The sequence below is a fragment of the Anguilla rostrata genome, chromosome 2 (genome assembly GCF_018555375.3).
Source record: "Anguilla rostrata isolate EN2019 chromosome 2, ASM1855537v3, whole genome shotgun sequence".
Classification (NCBI taxonomy): domain Eukaryota; kingdom Metazoa; phylum Chordata; class Actinopteri; order Anguilliformes; family Anguillidae; genus Anguilla; species Anguilla rostrata.
This window is the reverse complement of record NC_057934.1, coordinates 22,561,886-22,584,267: the sequence shown is the minus strand read 5'-3', so window position 1 is coordinate 22,584,267 and position 22,382 is coordinate 22,561,886. Positions and strand designations below refer to the sequence as shown.

General features: G+C 40.7%; 1 protein-coding gene across 47 annotated transcripts in view; it reads left to right on the top strand.

Moving 5' to 3' along the window:
- The window catches only part of ablim1b (actin binding LIM protein 1b), a 142,508-nt gene that overhangs the window by 20,862 nt on the left and 99,264 nt on the right, over positions 1–22,382 (top strand). For 22 of the 47 annotated variants that reach the window (XM_064321320.1, XM_064321310.1, XM_064321313.1 and 19 more), the window contains exon 1: positions 11,923–12,187. The exons of 1 other annotated variant lie outside the window; for it this stretch is intronic. In XM_064321320.1, the coding sequence (XP_064177390.1) occupies positions 11,938–12,187 (250 nt within the window). In that variant the 5' untranslated portion in view covers positions 11,923–11,937. Of the gene's footprint in view, positions 1–9,426; positions 9,516–11,911; positions 12,188–22,382 lie in introns of those variants that run through there. 24 more of the 47 variants (XR_010328249.1, XR_010328247.1, XR_010328251.1 and 21 more) reach the window with 17 other exon arrangements.

Below are 22,382 nucleotides of genomic sequence, written 5' to 3'. Positions count from 1 at the left end.
ACTGAAGCAACATCAGCTGGACAATGATCCTAAGCATACCTCCAAAGTTGTAACAAAATGGCTTAAAGACAACAAAGTGAAAGTATTGGAGTGGCCATCACAAAGCCCTGACCTGAATCCCATACAAAATTTGTGGACTGAACTGAAAAATCGTGTCCGAGCAAGGAGGCATACAAACGTGACTGAGTTACACCAGTTCTGTCAGGAGGAATGGGCAAAAATTCTGGCAAAGTATTGTGAGAAGCTTGTGGAGGGCTACCCCCAGCGTTTGATTCAAGTTAAGCAATTAAAAGGCAAGGCCACCAAATACTAACAAAGTGTATGCAAACTTTTGACCCACTGAAAATCTGATATAGTACATACAAGCTGAAATAAATCTGCCTCTTAGCTATTATTTTGAAAAGACCTCTTATGGGAATACCCTAATTAACTTAGCCCAGGAAATTTATGGTAACATGAAATGTGTGGAGTTGTGAAAAATTGAGTTTGAATGTATTTACCCTAGGTGTATGTAAACTTTTGGCCTCAAATGTAGTTTAATCTTGTCTGGTGGAGTTTATTCATTATAGGCATTATCCAAACTTGGAGCAATGTATTGGGATACAGTATGTATAGATGATACAAGGCATATATGTGATACATGTATATGTCCACAGTAATGGAATTAAAATGCAGCCTTTTGATGCAGATAAGAGTAAATAGAAGGAAAACAGTGGTGAGAAACCTTGCACAAACATTGTCGCAGCATTGATAAAAGTAATCATACTAACATTCTGGCAGGACTGAGCAAATGTCATACTAACATTGTGACAGCACTGAAACAATAGACTAGCAATGAATCTTGTCAAACGTTTCTGGCTCCAGTATTGCTCAGGTATAATTATCCCTAATTAAGGGGCATGAACAAAGAATGAACAATGAATTAAGACCCTAGAGATAAAAAGAGTTTTTGGTTCAAATTAAAATGATCCTGATCTGGATTTTTATTAAACTTGTTACAGTCGAACTGTAGAGGATATTTCATTTTTAGTCATTTGAAGTAATCCATCCATCCATTATCTATACCCGCTTATCCTGAGCAGGGTCACGGGGGGTGCTGGAGTCTATTCCAGCGTGCATTGGACAGGAATACACCCTGGACAGGCCGCCAATCTATCGCAGGGCACACACACCGTTCACTCACACACTCATACCTATGGGCAATTTAGGGTCTCCAGGTGGCCTACCTGCATATCTTTGGACTGTGGGAGGAAACCGGTGTACCCTGAGGAAACCCACGCGGACATGGGGAGAACGTGCAAACTCCACACAGAAAGGCCCCAAGCCAAGATTTGAAACCAACCTTCTTGCTGTGATGCGACAGTGCTACCCACTGCACCACCGTGCCGCCCATTTGAAGGAATCAATATGTTTATTTTTTCATTAATAAATTAGTCCAGGAAAAGATACCAACCCCATGAATAAAGGGTTAGTTTTGGATGAAACACTTAATCTTCAGATAAGATATTTCATGTCAACTGCTTCATTTAATAAGCCTTTTTTTGTTAATAAATCCAGTGTGCAAGTTCAGGCCATGGATAAGACGTTTCTGTGAGAGCTGGTCATTTCAGAGTGTGTGCGATGCACAGTTTTCATGTTAAGCCACCCTTCACCGAATGCTTCTGCTGGAATCAGTGGTGATGTCTTTTCTGTACAATCTATACGATGTACATTGTTGTGTAACAGTGGGGAACTATGGTAACTATGCTTTGATGCCTGCCTAGATTGTAGGCATTTCTTTATTAAATGATTCACTCTTGAGTTGAGAAAGACTGTGCACTACTGCCTGTACTACCTCTATATTACACTGCCGGGGGAAAGGGAGAGTTATGCAGTCTAATGGGGACCTAGATTGAGCTGAAGCAAGAGAGTTGTTCCGATGGGGGGCGGGGGAGGGGGGGGGGGTTATTAGGAGGTGGGGATTTCAGAGCGCAGCGCAGTTTCTGCACTTGTGGCATGATGGTTCCATTTTGCCGTGCTGAGGCCTTGCACGCATGACGCATTTTGCACCGGGAGATTTTCCCTAATTAAATTCACTTTCATCCTGTGAAAATAATAGCACTTGACTGATGAATTTACCTCACACATGTAATGAGTTCCATATCTCTAGTTTTGATCGGCAGCGTAGGATCAGAAGCTGTTTGAACATAGCAAAATAACAAAGTCCTTTTCAGTTTGCTCAAATGGGAGGAACATGCCTGCTCAGCTGCTCAACTAAGCCAAGCAGTGACATGGTCTGTGACAGTCTACATGGTCTGTGACACAGTCTATGCACCCTCCTGGTCTGTGATACAGTCTGTGTGCCCTCATGGTCTGTGCAGTGGCATAGTCTATGTACCGTCATAGTCTTTGAATTGACATAGTCTATTTAGTGAGGTGGTCTGTAGTTACATAGTCATGCACTGTCATGGTCTGTGCAGTGGCATAGTCTATGTAGTGAAGTGGTCTGTAGTTACATAGTGTATGCACTGTCATGGTCTGTGCAGTGGCATAGTCTATGTAATGACGTGGTCGTGGAAAAAGTCTATACAGTACCAGAAGGCACACATTGCAAATACCATGGAAAAGGTAATGTAGACATATTAAACATTTTCTTGCATTTATGTTGATTATTAAAAAATATTTTAAAAAATATGTTACAGAATTTGTATCACAAATAATGTGTATTAGCACTGTTATATATTATTATTTATTACATAATAGTTATTTCCTGAGGCAAATCTGTCATAATCTTCCTCTTCTGTTCTCAAACTACCTTTTTATCTACCATATTCAAAACAGTTTGGGTTAAAACGGAGCTGTGTTCACAGACTGGAATTCACAAGCTGTGCCAGATTCGCAAGCTGTATTTTATCACGAATTGTGCCGTGTTTATAAAGCCATAAGCCAATCACTGCTGGACTAAAGGCCTTTACTACAGTGACAGCTTTTCTCTGAAACTCTTCAGGTGACCAGAATGATCCCTAGCAGCTTCTAGTCCCTTCCACAGAGGCTTTGTCAGTATAGATTGTTCATCAATCAGTGCTATTATATTGTATTCTTTCTGTGAGCTTGTACACTGCTAGCTTAACTAAATTTACTCGCTATGTTTTCAATTTGCCTGCTTAGTGTGGAAACAGTCAATGGAAACTGATGTAATTTGCACGTAACTCTGGGACTCACCGAGAATTTGGACGTTAGAGCCAGCCAGACAATCTGAATTTTGAACCACTTGCATTGTGACATGCCAAGGTAATGCAACCAGTGTTGAGTTTTATGTTTGTGTGACATCCTGCCCTGTTCCCTAGGTTATGTCTTTTATTTGAAATTTTCACCTCTCTGTTTCTTGACATTTTTTTCTGCTTTTATTTTTAAATACTCACCTCATCTCATTTCAGAAACTTCACTTCCTACCCTTGTGTGTTTCCCGCCTGTGTGATTGCCTGCCTCGCCCTGATTAGTTTCACCTGTCCCTCATTATCTCCTAGTGTATTTAGTTTGTGTGTTATCTCCTAGTGTATTTAGTTTGGGTGTTCCCCTCTCTCAGTGCCATTAAATCTCTTGGTGTTTTTTTTTATTTTATCTTCGCCAGGCGAGAGCACACAAACCACAAACCCACAAACCCTTGAATATAAAAACGACTCATTGAAATCGGTTGAGAAATGTAAACGTTATAGTGCTTTTTATCCAGAAAAACCGCAGCTCCCCCATTTGCTTGTATTTGTTTACAGGCCAGTCTTGCCCGCTCCAATATGGCAGCGACGTTGACATACGATCCAAAGGCCAATGCGGCGTCTATGTGCACTCTTCTCATGATCTCTGCTTTGTTTTCCTGGACCTCGCCTTTGTCTTCTCCCTGTCGGATTTGTTTGCCTGATCTTCTGCCTGACTTCCCATGTACTGAACCTTTTGCAAGTAAAGACTGTTTTAATCAAGAATTCTTGTCTCTGAGTCGTGCGTTTGAGTCCTCTTGCTAGTGCTTCCACCAGTCGTTACAGTTTGTTGCATCGTCTTCAACTGTTTATATATCTCCAGTGGGTAAAAATGGAAATAGATACCTTGTAAAAGCTTTCTTTTCCCTTTGCATCTTTTCTGGTTAAATTGTACAAACAGCTTAGCCAAAATTATGGCTGAATTGGTTTCAGGGACGATGGCCTGCGTGTCAGTACTTTTGCAGTGAAAGGCAGCCAAGCTGGATTCTTGTACATGCCGCTTCTCATTTATTCCATACTTCACTTTGTTAGAATGAAAAAATTAAATAAAACAAACTGAAGACATACAATGTAGCTGTTGGCATGCATAAAATCTTTAAGCACTTTACAATGTGTCAATAACAAGCATTGACACTGAGGCATGTAGCTGCTATGTGTATGAATGATTATAGTTAAAATATGAAAATGTTTCTTTGTGATCGCATCAGGTGGAGCCATTGGATATAAATGTTAAGCATACTCTGTTAAAACTTAAAATTGCACACAGTGATATTTTCCTCTATTCACACTACGGGCTAGAAATAAATTTAAGGGCATGACACTGTCCCTGCACTGACCTGCACTGATTAGTTTTAGAGACAGTAGCTGCAGTAATCAGTGCCTGTAACTTATTTAGTTGAGGAGAGTCATTGCAGTTAATATTCAAATATCAGTTTACTGTATATGTGCTCTCATGTTTTCTCTTCCACTTCATCATCAGGCTCTTAAATAAATCACAGCTCTTTTTTTATTTCCAATGCAAGAAGGAAAGAGAACATGTATTTGGCCTTTCAATCAAGCATAGCTTGAGTTCTCATTGAAAAAGGCAGACTGTGCACTGAGTGGGTGGGGGCATTACTCACTGCGTGATCGTTCTGTATTCCTGCATGCCTTATCCCCATTTAGAAAAACAGATATGTTGTCGAGCCAGGTCACCCATGTGAGTTTACTGTCAATTAAAAGGTAATTAGATAATTATGTGTGTGTGTTTGGGGGAGGGCATTCTAAACGAGCAAACAGGACTCCTAATGTGATATTTTTATAAGTTATCATTCTCTGCCATTTATTTCAAGTGTTTTCTAGTAGCAGTTCCCTTTAATCAGCAAAACGGAACAAACAGCATTTTGTTCAATGCCAAGATGACTATCAAAGTGTGTTGCATGATGCATTGATGTTCACACAAAAAAGCAATTATCAGTAATGAAATGGATTATTTATTAGAGAAATAAGAATTTGATGTTTAGTTTAAATGACTTTTGAGATCTGGATTTAACAAAGCCAGTATTGTTTGTTGTATTGCAAAAAATGTTGAGTTTTCAAAAATGTGCTAAAATGTAAAAAAACAAATGTGCAAAATAAAAACTTCAAAAAGAGCTCCAAGCAGAGTATGTTTTACTTTTAGCTCATAAAACATCTGCTTTCTAGCAGTGTCGAAACAACAAGTGGTACTCGATACAATTCCCAAACTCAATGGCTCCAGTACCAGGAAACCCAACCAGTGAAAATGGATCACATTTGTTCCTGTATAAGGACATTTTGTAAGGAAATAAATAATGCAAGGCACTCTGCAATGCATCTAAGAGGAGTACACTTATATCCTATAGCCATACGGACATCCATTTTTATAATTTATTTTTAATGCCATGAAAGGACTCACAGTAGACCAAGGAGTTAAGAGCCCTGAACCTAGGTGTTAATATAAATGTAGAATACCTTTTGTAGGTGTGCAAAATTCAACTTCCGGCAAGAAATGTTCACGCCGTCATGTCTGACCTCCAGGGAGGTCACATAGTTTTTCATGTAAAGTTTCTTCATTTCTAACCTCCGCAGCAGTAGCTTCAAATTTTGTGTGTAACAACGAAATATGGGTGTGCTAAGGACAGCCAGTCCACAGTGTGCTACTGCCAGTGCTTCACAGAAAAATATTAATGTAGCATTCCATGATTTTTAGCACTGTCCAGTATGAGAAGCTCACAGCTGTTGGCTGTGGATCTGCCTTGGTTCTAGTACTCCCTTGGTGTGAATTGCGAGTAATTTATGCCCGTCATGGCCTCAGTGAGTCACTCGATTAAAACCTTGGATATACTATAGGGTGTGAAGTAATACAGTTGAGGGCAAAAGTTTACATACACCTAGGCTAAAAGATATTCAAACTTAGTTTTTCAGAACTCCGCACATTTCATGTTACCATACATTTCTTTTGGCAAGTCAGTTAGGGCATCTACTTTGTTCACATTAGAGGTAATTTTAAGACAATCGATTAGAGACAGATTTATATCAGTTTTAATTCACTAGATCAGAATTCCAGGGGGCTGAAAGTTTACATACACCAAGTTGACTGTCTCTTTAAACAGTCTGGAAGATTTCAGAAATTGTTGTAATGACATTTTAGAAGCTTCTGATTGGCCAATTGTCATAATTAAGAGTTAATTCGGAGTTAATTGGCACCTTTGGCTGTATTTAAGGGCCTACCTTTAGAGCTACTGCCTTTTTGTCCTTAATACCATGAAAATCCATGAAGACCTTAGAAAATGTTTTTTGGACCTCCACAAGTCAGGTTCCTCTTTAGGAGCAATTTCCAAACAACTGATGGTACCACAAACATTTGTATGCAAATATAAAAATCTTGGGACCACACAGACACTGCATCGTTCTAGAAGGAGGCACAAATTAACTCCCAGGTCTGAACGAACTTTGGTTCGACAGGTTCAACTGAACCCAAGACAACAACAAAGGAACTGGTGAAGGAGTTGGCATCAGGTACCAAAGTATCTACATCCACCATTAAAAGAATCCTACATCAGGGCCGTCTGGGTAGGGCAGAGGTATAAGCACTCACCTACCACTGCAGAGACCCAGGTTCAATCCCCGGCAGTGGTACTTCCGGCTTGGTCAGACGTTCCAACGAACACAATTGGCAGTGTTCGCGAGTGGGAAACCGGTGAGGGTATGAGTCCTGATCGTTGCATTAGTGACTCCTACTGGGAGGGGATCTGAGGGAGATAGCATGAACCACACATCTCCCAGTGAAACTCCTCGCTGTCAGATGAAAAGAAGTGGCTGGCAACTCCACATGTATCGGAGGAGGCATGTGGTAGTCTACACCCTCCTCAGACTAACAGAGGATAGCGCATCGACGACGTTACGGTTCGACCTAACGCATGCCTGATGACCAGGGACCAGCTCTCGCCGTGTTCGGATAGTGCACGATGCACATATTCAATTGGACTCAGATCGAGGTAGTGAATTTGCCTGTCAAGGATTTTCCTGTTTTTGGCTTGTAAAAACTCCTTTATTGCTTTAGCAATATGTTTGGGATTATTGTCTTGCTTTAGGATGAAGTGCCGTGATTGTTCAATGAGTTTTGAGGCATTTGCTTGAACTTGAACAGATACTGTAAGATGCATCAGTACACTTCAGAATTCATTCTGCTGGTGCTATCGGCAGTGACATCTCTGAAGACAAGTGAGCAAGTACCTGTGGCAACCGTACATGCCCAAACATAACTTCCCCACCACCATGTTTTACAGATGAAGGAGGGTGATTTGGATCTTTGGCAGTTTCTTTTGGCCTCCACACTCTGCTCTTGCTAACACTCTGATACAAGTAAATCCTGGTCTCATCTGTCCAGATGTCTTTTTTCCAGTAGGCTCTTTTTGGTACTACTTAGCGAAGTGTAACCGGGCTGCTTTGTTTTTGCAGCTAACTTGTGGTTTGCATTTTGCAGTGTAGCCACAGTTTGTGAAGTCTGCTGCACACTGACACATGCATGGCTGCCACCTGAAGTGTTTCTGATGTGTCTGACGGGTGTTTGGGGTTTTTCTTCAATGTGGTTGATGTCTTCGGTCATCAACTGTAGAGGTCGTCCTTGGCCTTCAAGGCCCTTTGTGAGTACTGAGCTCACCAGTGCTTTTTTTCTTCTTGATGACTTTCCAAACAGTTGATTTTGGTAAGTCTAATGTTTGACCAATGTCTCTTTTTCTTATTTTTCAGCCTCATAATGGCTTCCTTGGCTTTCATTAGCAGAAGTCTGATCCTCATATTGACAAACACCAATAACAGACTCCAAAGGCAAAAGCCTAGAATCAAGACTAGATACTGAAAGCTGCACTTAGGAAGCAATTGAACATACCTTGCTAATCAGGAACAACTGTGAAGCCATGTGTCCCAAACATTATGATGCCCTGAAATGGAGGGGCTATGTATAAAAAGTGCTGAAATTTAATAAAAATGTTGAAATTTCTGCATGGTGAAGCCAAAATATATAAAAATACTCTTTAATAAAAGCTGAGAATCTGAACTTTAACGAACACACACACACGGACACATGCACACACACACACACACACACAGACACACACACACACACATGCACACACGGACACACCCACGCACACACACATATTGTCATAGTGCCAGTGGTGGTCAGGAGGCAGGTCTTGTGACTGGGTGATGCCGTCACTCAGGGCACTTGGCCATGGTTGCCAGATCGGACTTTAATGCCGCGGTGGGTCGCAGGACCCCTGGCAGTGCCACATTCTACCATGCGCCTGTGTGCTTACTGATTTGCGGCAGACAGGACCGTGCCTGTGATTTTGGTACAAGGCTAACGGGGCCTGCAGCAAAATTGTCTGTGAAAAAATCAAACGAATTGATACATTTTGCATGCTGCACTTCCCCTCTAGTGAGACCCATGGGAGAGATGCTGTAGTGGAGGTGATTGGGTTACCTTTGATCCAATAACAGGCCTTATTCAAGCTCCAGGGCTTCACAGAACTCTGCAATACAGTAGTTTTTCTGCTGGGAAATCGATCCTTTCTGAAGCACTCAGACAGAGACAGCACTGCAGCAGAGAGCCTTGAAACAGGGGCTCCTGTCCACTAATGTGATCAGCGCTGAAGCATTCCCGTTTTAGCCTGAAGAAACTGCTATCTTCTGCTCATCATCAAAGAGCTGAGCTCAAATCTCAGTGCTTTTAATGCCTTTACTCTGCTAATCAATAACCATTTTGTTACTGTGTATGTGCATGCGTGTGCACTTTTGTGCTTGTGTGTGTATATATGGCATGTGTGTGCATTTGTGTGTGACTGTTAGTGAGTGTGTTTATGAATATGTGAATCAGTATATGTGTATGTGTATATGTGGCAGATTGTGTGTATCTGTGTGCATTTATCTGTGTATGCTTGTTAGAGCATGTTTCTGTATTTGTCTGTGTGTGTGGGTGTGGGGGGGCTAAAGTAGAATAAACAGCCACACCCATCTGAGACCCTGTTGCACTGCGGCATGATCTGCCAGAGCAGTGAGTGTGTGTGAGTGTGTGTGTGTTTGGGGGGGGGGGGGGCAGCTCTGTTCCCTGCTCATTGGCTGCGTGCATTATTGATGGTGCAGGAGTCCAGCTCTCTGCAGCCCAGCCCAACAGAGCAAGTCTGGGGTGGGAAGGGATGGGGGAGCGACAGGAACAGCAGCCTCCTTACGAGGGGATATGCCAGTATGCCCAGAAAATCACATCCTGCTTCGGACTGGACGGTAAGCAGGGGGCCTACAGTGTGAGGACACTTCAGGGGAGAGGTGCTGTTCTCGGGTTTGTGCGTGAAAGTGAGTGCGTGTGAGTGTATGTGTGTGTGTGCTCGTGAGTGTGTGTGTGTGTGTGTGTGTACGCGCATTTCTGCATGGTCGCGTAGCATGCTGCAGGCTTCAAGGAGGTGAAATGACAGATTGAGAGGTAAGATGAAGAGAGGGATTACAGGAGAGAGGAAGAAAGAGATAAGGAAAGAATGAGGGAGAAGGGAAGTAGAGAGAGATACTGAGGGAGAGTGGCTTGTGCATGGAGGTGTGCTCTGCTGCAGTTTTTTCGCGTGAGTGGAGATTTCCAGAGGGTAATAAAGGAAGCAGAGTTGTTGCTCTGCTCCTGGGATTTCACTGGTGGAATGCTGACATGACTAGAGAGAATATGATGAGGCTTTCCTTTTGTATGATTATTTATGTACGCCTGTTTTTAATATGCTGAAATGACGTTATTAGCTACACGTTTGCAGTTTGTTTTGTTGTTATTGTTACTAGAAATAAACTCCTGGACAGTATTGTCATAGAGAGGCTCTCTGTTACCAATACCATATCCGCAAATGCTAGCCATCTTTAAACTATGAGAACACCAGGACACATAATTAAACACATATATGTTTATACAATATCCAAGCTGCCTGCAGTCATTTCTGTCTTTATATACACATGCCACATTTCACCACATCTACAACGAATACATATACACACACCACATGTACAACACATATTGTAGTATATTTGTAGATGAAAGAATAAGTTACTAATAAACATACTCATGTTTAACCTTGTAAATAATGAAATATCACAACTGGTGCAACTGACTAAATCTAGTGCTTTAAAATGTGGGCTCCTCTATTCTTCTAAGTAGGGGTGTGGTACACATTATAGACGTGTTGTAGGGTTTAGGAGCGTGACAATCTGTGAACTCTGAAAATGGTTCTTAAAGGTGCAACTACTCATAAGACTGCTGCACGGAAAGAGGACATTTACCAGAAAGATGAAGGACAGTATGTCCTTTAACACCCTTGTCACCAAGAGGCTGAAGGACAAATTTTACTATAACGGCATCATCAGGATATTGTTTGATTGTTAGTAGCTGGATTCCAGATTGGTTTCCTGTCAGTGAAGACAAAATGGCGGACTGAGCATTACTTTGTAATCCCTTCCATCACAACTATATATAAAGCCTTACTGGACTCTTAGTCTAGTAATTTAATCCTTAGTTCAAGTCATTTATGTCACTCTCCCATCTCTCTGTCTCTGGGTGTAGTTATCTCTGTTTTTTTTAAGGTGATTTAACCGGGAACTGGGACCAGAGGCAGACGCACCCTCGAATGGCCTCTGAATTGCGAGGCTTTTCTAAAAATGGAATGTGACTGGTATGGAAGAGTCATCTATAATTGATGAAGCGGTAATAGAGAAATGTGGAGGGGGGGGGAGGGTGGATGGGGGGATTGGTGCTTGTAGGAACTGAAACTGGGCTTGTGACCAGAATAGTGTCCGCAAGCAAGTAACGCAAACATTTCAGTAAATAAGGTTATGGTATTTTTATGGTTTAGATTTTTATACCTGTATATAACTTGCTTGGTTAGCTTAGTTAACTAGCATTGGTGCTTTTCTGGTATGGTGCTTTACTTGCTGGTCTGGGAATGTTTTATCCAAGTGTGACTGTATTGCTCATTTTAATCAGATGAATGCACTTTGATTCTCCTATATTGTGAGTCATTCTGGATAAGAATGGTTGCTAAATAAATGTAATGTCATGTAAAGCTTGATGGTATGAATGAGAGTACATTGCTTCGTTGTGACATTGACTGTCTTTCAACATCTTTAATCAAAAATATTATTTAATCTCTGTGCTCAACAGACATTTAAATTCAATTCCCTCCATGGTATTATAATTTTACTGAAAATACTAGGTTAGATAATCTAAATCTTCAGGCTCATCCAAAGAAGAGAAGGCTGTACTTCCCTAACCCAATCAAATCCAAACAATCTTTGGTGCAACAATCCAACAATGGAGGGAGTGCTTTTAATTACACAGATGTGGGCAAGCTTACCAAGCCATGAAGCGATTGCATATTTAAACTGAAATAAATGAATGTGAAAAAATGTAATCTTCTTAAAGAATCCTATTGGTGGGGTGGGATTAAATGTTGGTGTGGTTCCTTTTAATATCTCTGTCCCATGGGACTGTCCAGGTATGGCAGTCCATCAATCGTGACAATTTAATGCCCTGGTCACGTCTCCCAAGAGATAATCACTAAAAATACACAGGTTTTAATCTTCTTATGTGGCTGCAGAAGGAGCTTGGGGATGCACACGGCTTGACAGTCTCTTGGCTCTTTGGCAGTAGAGTTCGTGGCCACGAGTTCGCGGCTTCGCCATGCCCTCTGTGCCGCACCTCAATGCTCTGGGGAAGCTGTGCGGCTCGATCCGGAGCGAGGAAATGGTGCTGGACCGGGTCAAACGGAAGAACTCAGTGAGACGCATGTCCATCATCGAAGACGGCCACGTTGCTGAGGTTCTGTACCTGATCCCCAAGCAGTCGATAATGCAGCAGCTGCCCTTCCTCAACCCGGAGGACTACTACCTGTGTGAGCGGCTAGTAGGCATACCCACTGACTTGGGCCAAGGTGAGGCTGGCCGTATCTGGGCACGTTGGAGCAGCTGGTCCGCTCCAGCCGGGGGCAGAGTTTAGTTTTTAAGGTCTCATGGCAGGAGCAGAACTTGGTCGGTTTACGGTGCTTAGAATGTCTGCTCATGCACTTTATTTATTTGCAGTCCCATTGGTAAGAAGTTCAGGGGCAACAGACAGCTGTCACTCAGAGTTTTGTTTTGTAACAGTCGCAGCCATTTGGTTTTCCCCGCATGTCTGTGGTGAGGTCTGACTGTTTTTTTTTTTTGGATCAGTGGTGGAGCTGGGGTTGCATGGCTCGGTGTTTTCGGTCAGAGGCGAGGCACAGTCAAAGTCAAACTCACTTCCTGGTCTTACTGAGAGATGTTGCTTTCCAAAACCAGCATGGTTGGCTCCACTATTGGTCTTCCAGGCACCTATTTCAGGGTATATCAGTGGTACCAATGTGGTTAAAATTTTGAAAACATGTCGTTGCAATAAGTGTTTTTTGTATTTTATTGTGTCATTTGGACAATTTAATATTTCGTACACCGACCAGGGACAGTTTGTGTCACTGCCTAGACATTGAGCATCACTCAGAGGAAGTGGTATCTCACGCACTTTGTGAATGACCCAGACCTGGCCTGGACTTCATGACCATATATGGGCCCCCTCTTACCCTGCAGCGCAGTCTCTGGCTCCAATTTGTACAACATGGCAGCACAAAAACCGCACTTCTGCATGCTGTTCGAAAACCCGGGGAAAATCAATTGGTGCCAACACGGTCACTTTTTTTAGTGTATGGATGTGGCGCACAACAGGGGTGCTCCCTCTGTCATGTTCTGCATTTGTGTGCAAACACCTGGAATGTTAATGAAGGGAAGCTCTTCACTGGATGGTTTGTGTCCTCCTCAGAAGCCTGTGCATTTAAGCTGCTATTTGCTGAAGCAGCTTTAGCTATGTGCAATCCTCAGGGACATCACAACATTAGGCCCAGGGGGAGCCTTCTGGTTACCAGCTCATCTGGGCCCTGCTCCTCACTGTTGGCGGTAAAGCAGTGTGGTGTAGCGAATATCACATTATTGTCTGTGTCCACTTATTTTACCGTCACCATGGGAATGGATAACAGACTTCTCGATGGAAATCTTTCAAAAAAGGTTTAAGGATTGTTGAATTCAAAAATAAAAACTCCATAACGCCTTTCCATAATACATTGCTTTGGCAAGCTGTTATATTGCAATCAGAATTATTTTTGCATTTGTTCAACTGCCTTTTCTATAATATCACACACCATTTACTGTGGGTAGGATGAAAATATGAACTCTAATCTTTGGCAGTGAACTTGTTTTACTTTAACACATTTGATGCATTTCATATATTAGAATTTGAACTTTACACTGCAAGTGATCTTTGTAAGACATGTGAACATTATGCTCTTTACTCTATAAGGGAGTTTGAGTGAGCCAGTTTGATATGATGCTTTTTATAAGCAACCTTCTTGAGTGAGTGAAACAGGTTAATATATTGTACATATTGTAATATATTGTGCATTATAAAACATTTTGAAGGAATTCTTGTGGTGTTCTTTACTCTATACGAGACCTTGAATAAATGAGACAAGTTTATATACAATTGACAATTTTGTATTTAGTAGGCATTCTTATCCAGAGTGACTTACAAAGTAATATAGCACCTGGAGTGAACATTCAACACAAGCAGGGCCAATGATTAACTTTTGAGTGATTTCAAGACAAGAATGTCTCTACTTTGTAAGAGAGCTTCTTGAATGGTATTAGACAGGGTAGTGAATATCAGAAACGGGCTGATGGAACGTGATACATGTGGATATAGTGCTGTCATATGGCAGCCTTGCTGTCCGTCCCTCTGGAAATTTCCATATGGTCATACAACATTCTCACAACATTATAGGAACACATTTTCCTTCTCTGTAGCAGGTTCCCCATGTGGGTTTGTCTGCAGTTGGTCAGAGAGCTAACCTGCTCCCTTTGATCACCTTGCCAAAGGTCTCTGTGGAAAGCATTGGACACTAATTCCCCAGGAGATAAAGATATTAGACCAAGAGGGCTATCAGATTTACTGTTGTTGCTGCCATGCTCTGCACTGCTGTCTAGGATCAATGCGTAATCTCTGCCTGAGTCACAGGAATAGCATGGCTCCACTTTGGCATTTGAATATACTTCTGCGTGGATGTTAAAAAATACTCCAAAATCTCCAAGACACATTTTAAACTACCCTAAGTCTTAAGGCACATGTAGAAAAGGCTTTCAGCTACAGTTGGCTACCACCATATATATTTTTTTAAGTGCCAAAATAAGGGTTGTCTGTAATAAACTGCCTAAAGATTTATCAATAACAAGACCAGGTCAAAACCTAGTATATGGCTGGACCGGCCGACCAATGGTGTAACTTCATCACTCAGTCACTCAGTCACAGACATTCACGTTTATAGGGCTGGCCACGCTGTTGCGGTCCAGCCAATAATAATAATAATAATAATAATAATAATAATAATAATATGTTGTTGTTACAGCTATTGATATGGACTGCTTTGCATTAGCTGTATTTGTCCAATCTGTATTAGTCATGTATTTTCTTTCTTAAAGGGGAATTACACTTTAACACACATATGGGCTTATTTTATTTCTAATTTTCTTCTAATGAATGTGTCAACCTTCATTTTTCGATTAGTTATTTCATTTTGTTAATATTTTACAATGTTTTGTTGCTTACCTTTACAAATTCAGGAAGTAGACCTAGGCAGCATATCATTGCACGACTTCAACGCTATGCTTTTCTTCAAAGAAGAAGAAAAAACCGGAAACCGTACTACTTGGACTTGCGCTAAAAGAAAAAAAAAATTGGTCCTTGTTTCTAACGTTAGACATTTTAAACGAAATAACTAATTGAAAAATGAAGGTCGACACATTCATTAGAAGGACAATATAAACAAAATAAGCCCATATGTGTTTGAAAGTGCAATTCCCCTTTAATGGGTTTTTGGAGATTCTTCATCTTTTCAGTTGATCGAGGTTTAACCGTGATGTTATGCATGATGTTTTGGGCGACTCTGATGTAGTATCTTCAGATCGACTCTAAAACATCCCTGAAAGAATTAATGGTACTTTTCTCTTGCTTATGTAATGGCCACTCTCTCCACTGTCCAATGGGAGAAGTTAATGCTCCTGCCCAAGCAACAGTATTAAGATTAATATTCTCTGCAGTCAGAACACAGACAGGGGTTTTAAATACTTTAACACTCAAACATACTCACATATTTATATAATCAGAATTGTTTATTCATATATGCAGTGAACTGAAATTTTTGTTTTCTGGCTGTGCTTTTTTTTCCCTTTAACTCAGGACCACTCTTTGACCGATTTGACTGTATTTTACTTTCATTTCAGAGGCTACTTTTATATAGCAACTGGAAACATACTGTGGGAGCAGTGCTTAAATGATGCTACAGCTTCAACCACACGGGGGCAGTATCTTTATGAGTAATCTTTTGCTTTTTTAGAAGTTGCTTTAGAGTTAATATTAGAAACAAGTTATTAGTGGAAAGAATGATTGGAGAGAAACAGACAGGAAGGGGGGTGGGGGATTGAGCCATCCAATTAAAGTGATTATTTTAACCAGAAAGTCAGGTGCCAACCTGCCCTCTCCACTGACGTTGCCGTGACATTGAGAGGACGTTTTGCTCAGCTGTGTACATGTATAATGAGGTCAGAGGGGGCAAGCTTGGTACAGTCTGCGGGGAAACATAAATCTCATTCCGAATCAGTTCTTAAATAAACCTCTTTAACGTGTCCTAAAGCCCCGGGCCATCCCTCACAGCCAGGCAGAGCCCCTGCCCGCAAATACTTACGCTCGTTTGGCCAGACTTTTTTCCCGTGAAGAGACTATGCAGGAGAGAAAAACGAAGGAACAAAGAAAATACATTTAAATCGCTTCCACAAAATTGCAATTATTTCCATCAACTGTTACACAGAGTTTCATTAAATAGACTTTATTATGTTGCTGCGAGGTGCATCAGTGTCTATACGTGTTCACCTTGACTGCAGGATGTTTGATAACAAAGTGACTATATTGTCCAGAGTCTGGGTTGTTTATGTGATCATTTATTTTGAGCAGGCTAATTACCAGAATCCAGCAGTATTTGGGATATGTTCATGATGTTTACATACTGGTGCTCGCAACCAGAGAAACTGTAACATGGTTCATCTGAGGCTGCCTGGTTTTGTGTCTGAACTTTTTTCATTTACTACACATTTCTGGTGTGTGTGTGTGTTTGGGTGTGTGTGTGCAAACATCTTGGTATTGGGCTTGTAAATATGTTGCAATTGCATGTGCATGTGCTCACATGTATATATGGTTATGCATGTGAGTATTTTGTGTTTACGTGCGTGTGTGTGTGTGTGTATGCGCGTGTTGGAAGATGGGGCTGAGTCAGACAGACAGATGACCTTTGCCCTCTAACCCCTCTCTTATGTTTCAGCATAATTGCCTCGCACAGCTTTCTGCAGACACAGGAATAGAGTTAAGCAGATTGGTTGTTACATAAGACCCCTTTCCCATGCCCATGTGAGTGAGTGAGGGGTACAAGACTGCTCTGCCTCAGCACCATGTTCCTGTGCTCATATGCGTCCTAATCTAGTTTCATTACGACTCTGACATCTCTAAACCCTAATATTTCCGTCTTCACTACAGCTTGTTTGTGGTTATGTCCTTCGCAGAGCTTACATTTACATGGCAGAAGAGCAGCGTTTCAGGCTTTTCACGGACACACCTGATTAAGAGCAGTTAATATTTGACATGAGGACGAACCCATCTCACTTCCCCAGTTGCTGTATGGAGCATTGAATCAACTATCTGTCCAACCTGTCAGTCATTTACCTGGGGTTAGCAGCAAAAGAAAAACTGTGATGTGGTTCAAACTGCGTCTGCAAAATAAAGGGTTTAATTATGAGTATATCTCAAACAGATTAGTTCTGCACTGTCAGGAAATGTGATGTAATGAGAATCTGTTCTCTCTTTATTTGGCACCATGATATTAACAAGGATTGTCAATCCGCACAAGCGGATGTGAAACTAATTTCTTTTTTATTTAATTAAGTTTTTTTGCTTTATTTTTAGCTTTATTCATTTATCTTACACATTGCATGTATTTTAATTAGAACTATGTTTCTTATAATAGATGGTTTCATTTGTGTCATTTTTTTAAGGTCTTTGAAAACTTTCAGATTTTTGGAATAAAACCTACACAATGTTCCAAGATCTGATCTGTTTATTTTTGGCTGTCATGGAGGCATGTACTGCCTGTCTGAACCTAAGACTGAAGTGCTAACGGATAGTGGTCTGTCTGCGTTACCAAAGCTGGCCATTTTTAACCACCGTTAATCCATAATTTACAGAGCAGACATCTCTTAGCAACTTTCTGACCAACCATTGCTTATTTGTAATGCCTGTCATTAGGGTCCCATCTGTGGCGATTATAAAGCTTGTTATTAACCTGGGCATTGAATCTGCAACCTCTATGTTCCTCTTAATATATTGTATTTTATTTAATACCCACCTTACCTATCTCATTTGTCTGTCTCCACACTGTGTATATATTGTATTTTATATGATACACTTCTGAAATAAATATATTAACATATCAACTCTATTTATAAATGCTGTAATTTTAATTGTGGAGTATGGGAGCTCAGAGTTTTTAGCATGGCTGAAGTAAAACTTCAATCAAAAGACCAAAAGACTTGCTCATAATTCTATTAGCAGACAAATGCTACACACACACACACACATATATATATATATATATATATATATATATATTCCTACTCCATTTTCACCACATGCAGTGCCATATATTTCCAATGGAGGGTAGAAGGGTGAAACTGATGTAGGAATAAATCCCATGAATTTTGAAATATAGCGGGTGGTCTTTATTTTTTTTTACATATGAAAAATTCTACAGGTCCTGGAGCACCTGTTAAGATAGACGTCATCATGAACACCAGTACGTACAAAGATAATAAAAATAATGCACCCCCCCCCCAATGAGCTTACAAGATTTCTATTTTCATTTAAAAATTAAACTTTTGAATGCAATTCACTTATGATTATCTGCTTATATAAGTACAGATATCATATAATGAAATATTAAGTGTTTATAGACAAGTTTATACGGTTTAAAGCATTTTTAATCATGAAAAAACTGGTTTAAGCAGGTGTGTCCAAACTTTTGACTGGTACTGTGTGTGTATATATATAAAAAAATGCTGTACAGCTAAGATGCTTTCAAAAATAATGAAATGAAAGGTTATAAATATAAAAACAATAATATAAAGAGCAGTAAATAGTTAAAAACTAAATAAAATCAATGTTTGCTGTGACCACCCTTCACCTTTAAAACTACATCAATTCTCTTAGGTACACTGTCCGGCAGTTTTATAAGAAAATCGGCCGTTAGGGTGTTCTAAGCATTTTGGAGAACTTGCCACAGTTCTTCTGCAGATTTTGGCTGTTTCGCTTGCTTCTGGCTCTCCAGGTAATCCCAGAGACCCTTGGTCATGTTTTTATCTGAAAAGTAGTCTATTACTTAAAATATTAATTTATTTAACAAAATACAAAAATGTATCTGTAAAATTGTTTCATTTTTTGGAAAATTCATGTTTGGAAATCTCAAATTTGCACTTTTCTACTGACACACTAATGCAGAAAACAAAAAATAAACCAAATAAGACCAAATATATACTATATATTATATTTAAAAATCTAGAGTGCCTAAGACTTTTGCACAGTACTATATATATATATACATATATATATATATACCATCCTTGGAAAGCTTCCCCTCTGCAGCATATTTTTCTGTAGTACCTACCAAACCTGGTCCACTAGGTGGCTACTTCTGAAAGTACCCAGTGCATTAGGAAAGGACTGCCTTTTCACACTGTACCTCTGGCGTGGAATGGGGTAAAAGACCTTATCTGTTTAGGTACTTTGGTTTCGCTTGAGGAATTTAAATCTGTGTAAAAGAACTCTGCAGGAAGAGTGTTGTTTTCTATAGGCTGGGTCCCCATTAAAAATATGCTGTACTAGTTTCATTCAAGTACTTGTTTATCATATACTGTATGTTCTTTTATGTTTTATGTGTGATGTAATGTATGTTTTATTGCTGCTGTTGTCTTGGCCAGGTCTGCCTTGTAAAAGGGATCTTGTATCTCAGTGGGACTTCCTGTTTAAATTAAGTGGAAATAAATTTAAAATTTTTTTTAAATGCTTCACAACAGGAAACAGTGTATCTAAGTATGTCAATAAATTCTCTAACTTTCTAAATACTCTTAAGACACAGGGGGTTATATTTTTATTGATGATCATAACTGTGGGTGTATTTGTTGCCCCCATGTTTGTGTAGGGTTCTCTCTCTGACTCCTAACTTCATTAATGTGCTGTGTGATATGGGGCTTTCATTGTATTTGTGGTCAAGCTAAGCCCATGTCCTTCTATGAACGAGGTGATTGGAAGTTATATTTAAGGTTGCCGCAGCAAGTGGGAGAGAGGGAGCAGTACAGGCTCTGACTGCTAACCCCATTCACCCAGTGCTCTTTAACTTATCAGCCCCACCCTCGTCAACTGAGGTGTGGCCCTTGCACACATGCTGTTGAGGTCCCCGGCAGTCCTGAGAACCCCATTCCGCAGTGAGCAGATAGCCGGTCGCACAGGGATTATTGGGAGGTTAATGGATTGCTTTCAGATCTTGTTTTCTTTGTGTGGTATTTAAAGATCCACTGACCTCTGCAGTTCAACCCGCGATAATGAATGGACCTTTTACCTTGCCTTCTGACTCCTAAGGTCATTCTTCCCTGTGGCATTCAAACCCCAAAGACATACAAAGAAAAGTAATAAAAGTATAACGTCCCTAAGTTCGGACAGACAATTCCCTTTTTACTTGGCCATTCGGGATGCCTTCCACTATGGGTTATGAATGGTGGGTTATGGGTGAAAGTGCTTCTTATTGTTAAACTGCAACTGATTATGATTATTATCTGTTTGTGTGCTCTGACAGAATAGGCACAAACACAACTAGATGCAGAAGTGCTATTTTAAACATTAAGAGAGAATTTCTACAGGTGCCCATGACACTCTCTGTGCTGTAGTGCCAGTAGTTATATTTATTCACTGATAAATAAAAGATTAATACACAATATATACAGTAGCTTTAAATTTCTGTGCCAGATGTCTAGTGTCACACTTCAAGATGTGTTTCCTTCCAATATAATGTGTTTACATACGCTTTTACTCCTGGCATCTGTTCATTTCAGATTTTTTAAATAAAATAATTTCCCACACAGAGATTTTAGCCAGATAGGAGATTATGAAGCAATGACTGCTCATTCTCCCAAGGCCCGGGCAATGGCAATACTCTTGGAAGCCATGCTGTTTTCCTCTGACCCACTCAGCAGGATGCTCCCCCACTGTGGTTCTTGTCTTCAGAGATGGGAGAGGATGGACACAATATGCTGTCAGTGACTCACTCATATCAACCAATCATAGTGACTCACTGAGGAGAAATGTGTTTTGATTGGGTAGATGCCATTGATGTGTATCATTAATTGCACACAGCCTCCCAGTTTTTTAAAGATAGTTGGCATTAAAAAGGCAGACATCTATCAATTTACTTGTACAATGTAAGCACAGAGTCTGCCCCTAGTGGTTGTTGGCTGTAAGATGCCCACCCCTTGGAATCAATTATATATTTTTTTGTTTTTATGACAGCAATATAAAGATACTGATCACATGTTGGGTATTTTTGCTATTGAAATATTTTATTTGAAATATATTTAAAATCACCAATGTGAGGCCAGCTGTAGTAACATTGTTCAAAATAGTTCCCTGTTGTAGACTCCTGCAATAACATGGCTCTCATTGGGCTGCTTATTATCCCTGTCTATGAATGTTCAGTTCTACTGCCCTCCAAATGGTCATACACATATATATGCAGTAAAATGCTAACAACGTGAGTGATTTACCCTTGAGAGAACCATTTACTCAGTTATGGTGAAAAACAAACGTTAAATAAATGACTATGTATGAGCTACTTAATCTGTTTTAGCACAGAACGTGCATTTTTCATTAGGCAGGGTGAGTTGAGGCTAGTCAGACCTCAACTAAAATGACAGACAATCGATTTCGACAGTTTTGTCAGCATTCTTACAGCGTTTCCTCTGCTTGATGTCAAGACACTGTTTAGTCATTACACATAACAGACTGGATCTGCAGCGCTAATGCTTTATGCTGATGGATGAACCTGTCAGTCACTCTGCTGGCATTAGATTGCATATAAAGAGGGGGGCATAATGGCATTCTAAAATAGCTGTTTTCTACAAGAGCTTACAAGAGGTCACTTGAGGTTGCTTGACTAAATGAATGTTTTATTTGAGCATGGCTGTTCAGCTTTTTTCTGTATATTTACTGTGTGTCAGAGATTTATGCATTGGGAAACATGGCCATTGGCTTTTGTGAATAGCTATGAGCAACATTGAGCTGGTGGGGGGGAGGGGGTAGTGGTGCCATGCCCTCTATGTTAATTCCAGTGCTTTTATTGTTTGCTAAAGTAAATACAACAAACAAAAGTGTGTGAGTGAGCCGAGAGGTGGGGGGAAGGGGAGGGAGAAATGGAGAGAGAGAGAGGGGAGGGAGAGGGTAGGGAGGGAGAGGGAAGGGGTGAACAAAATATGGGCTAAGTCAGTGCAGCCATTGAGGCAGCCAGACACTGGCAGTCCTGGATAACCAGACGGAGGAGAGACCCCTGTAATTCAAAATCAAAAGAAACGTGCCCTTACTGTGAAACACCCTCACAGGTAGAGAGGCTGCCATTCCACATGGGAGAGGAGGAAATGTTCGGATCTGGCAGCACAGTATGTTGGACAGGGAGACAGGGAGAAAGAGAGAGAAAGATAAAGAGAGAGAGGGAGGGGGTCTGAGAAGGGGAAAAAACAAAATGTGGGATACAAGGGAAGGGAAAAACAAAGGGAGTGGTGGAGAGACAGAGTGAAAGAGAGTGGATCGAAGGTTCCTGCAGTGTATGTCGGATGCGTTAGCTGTTGTGTTTTTGAGGAAGGTCTTGTCTGTGGTGGTAGGATTACTGCTGTGGAATCTGCGTCTGTCACATGGGAGCAGCTGGGGGT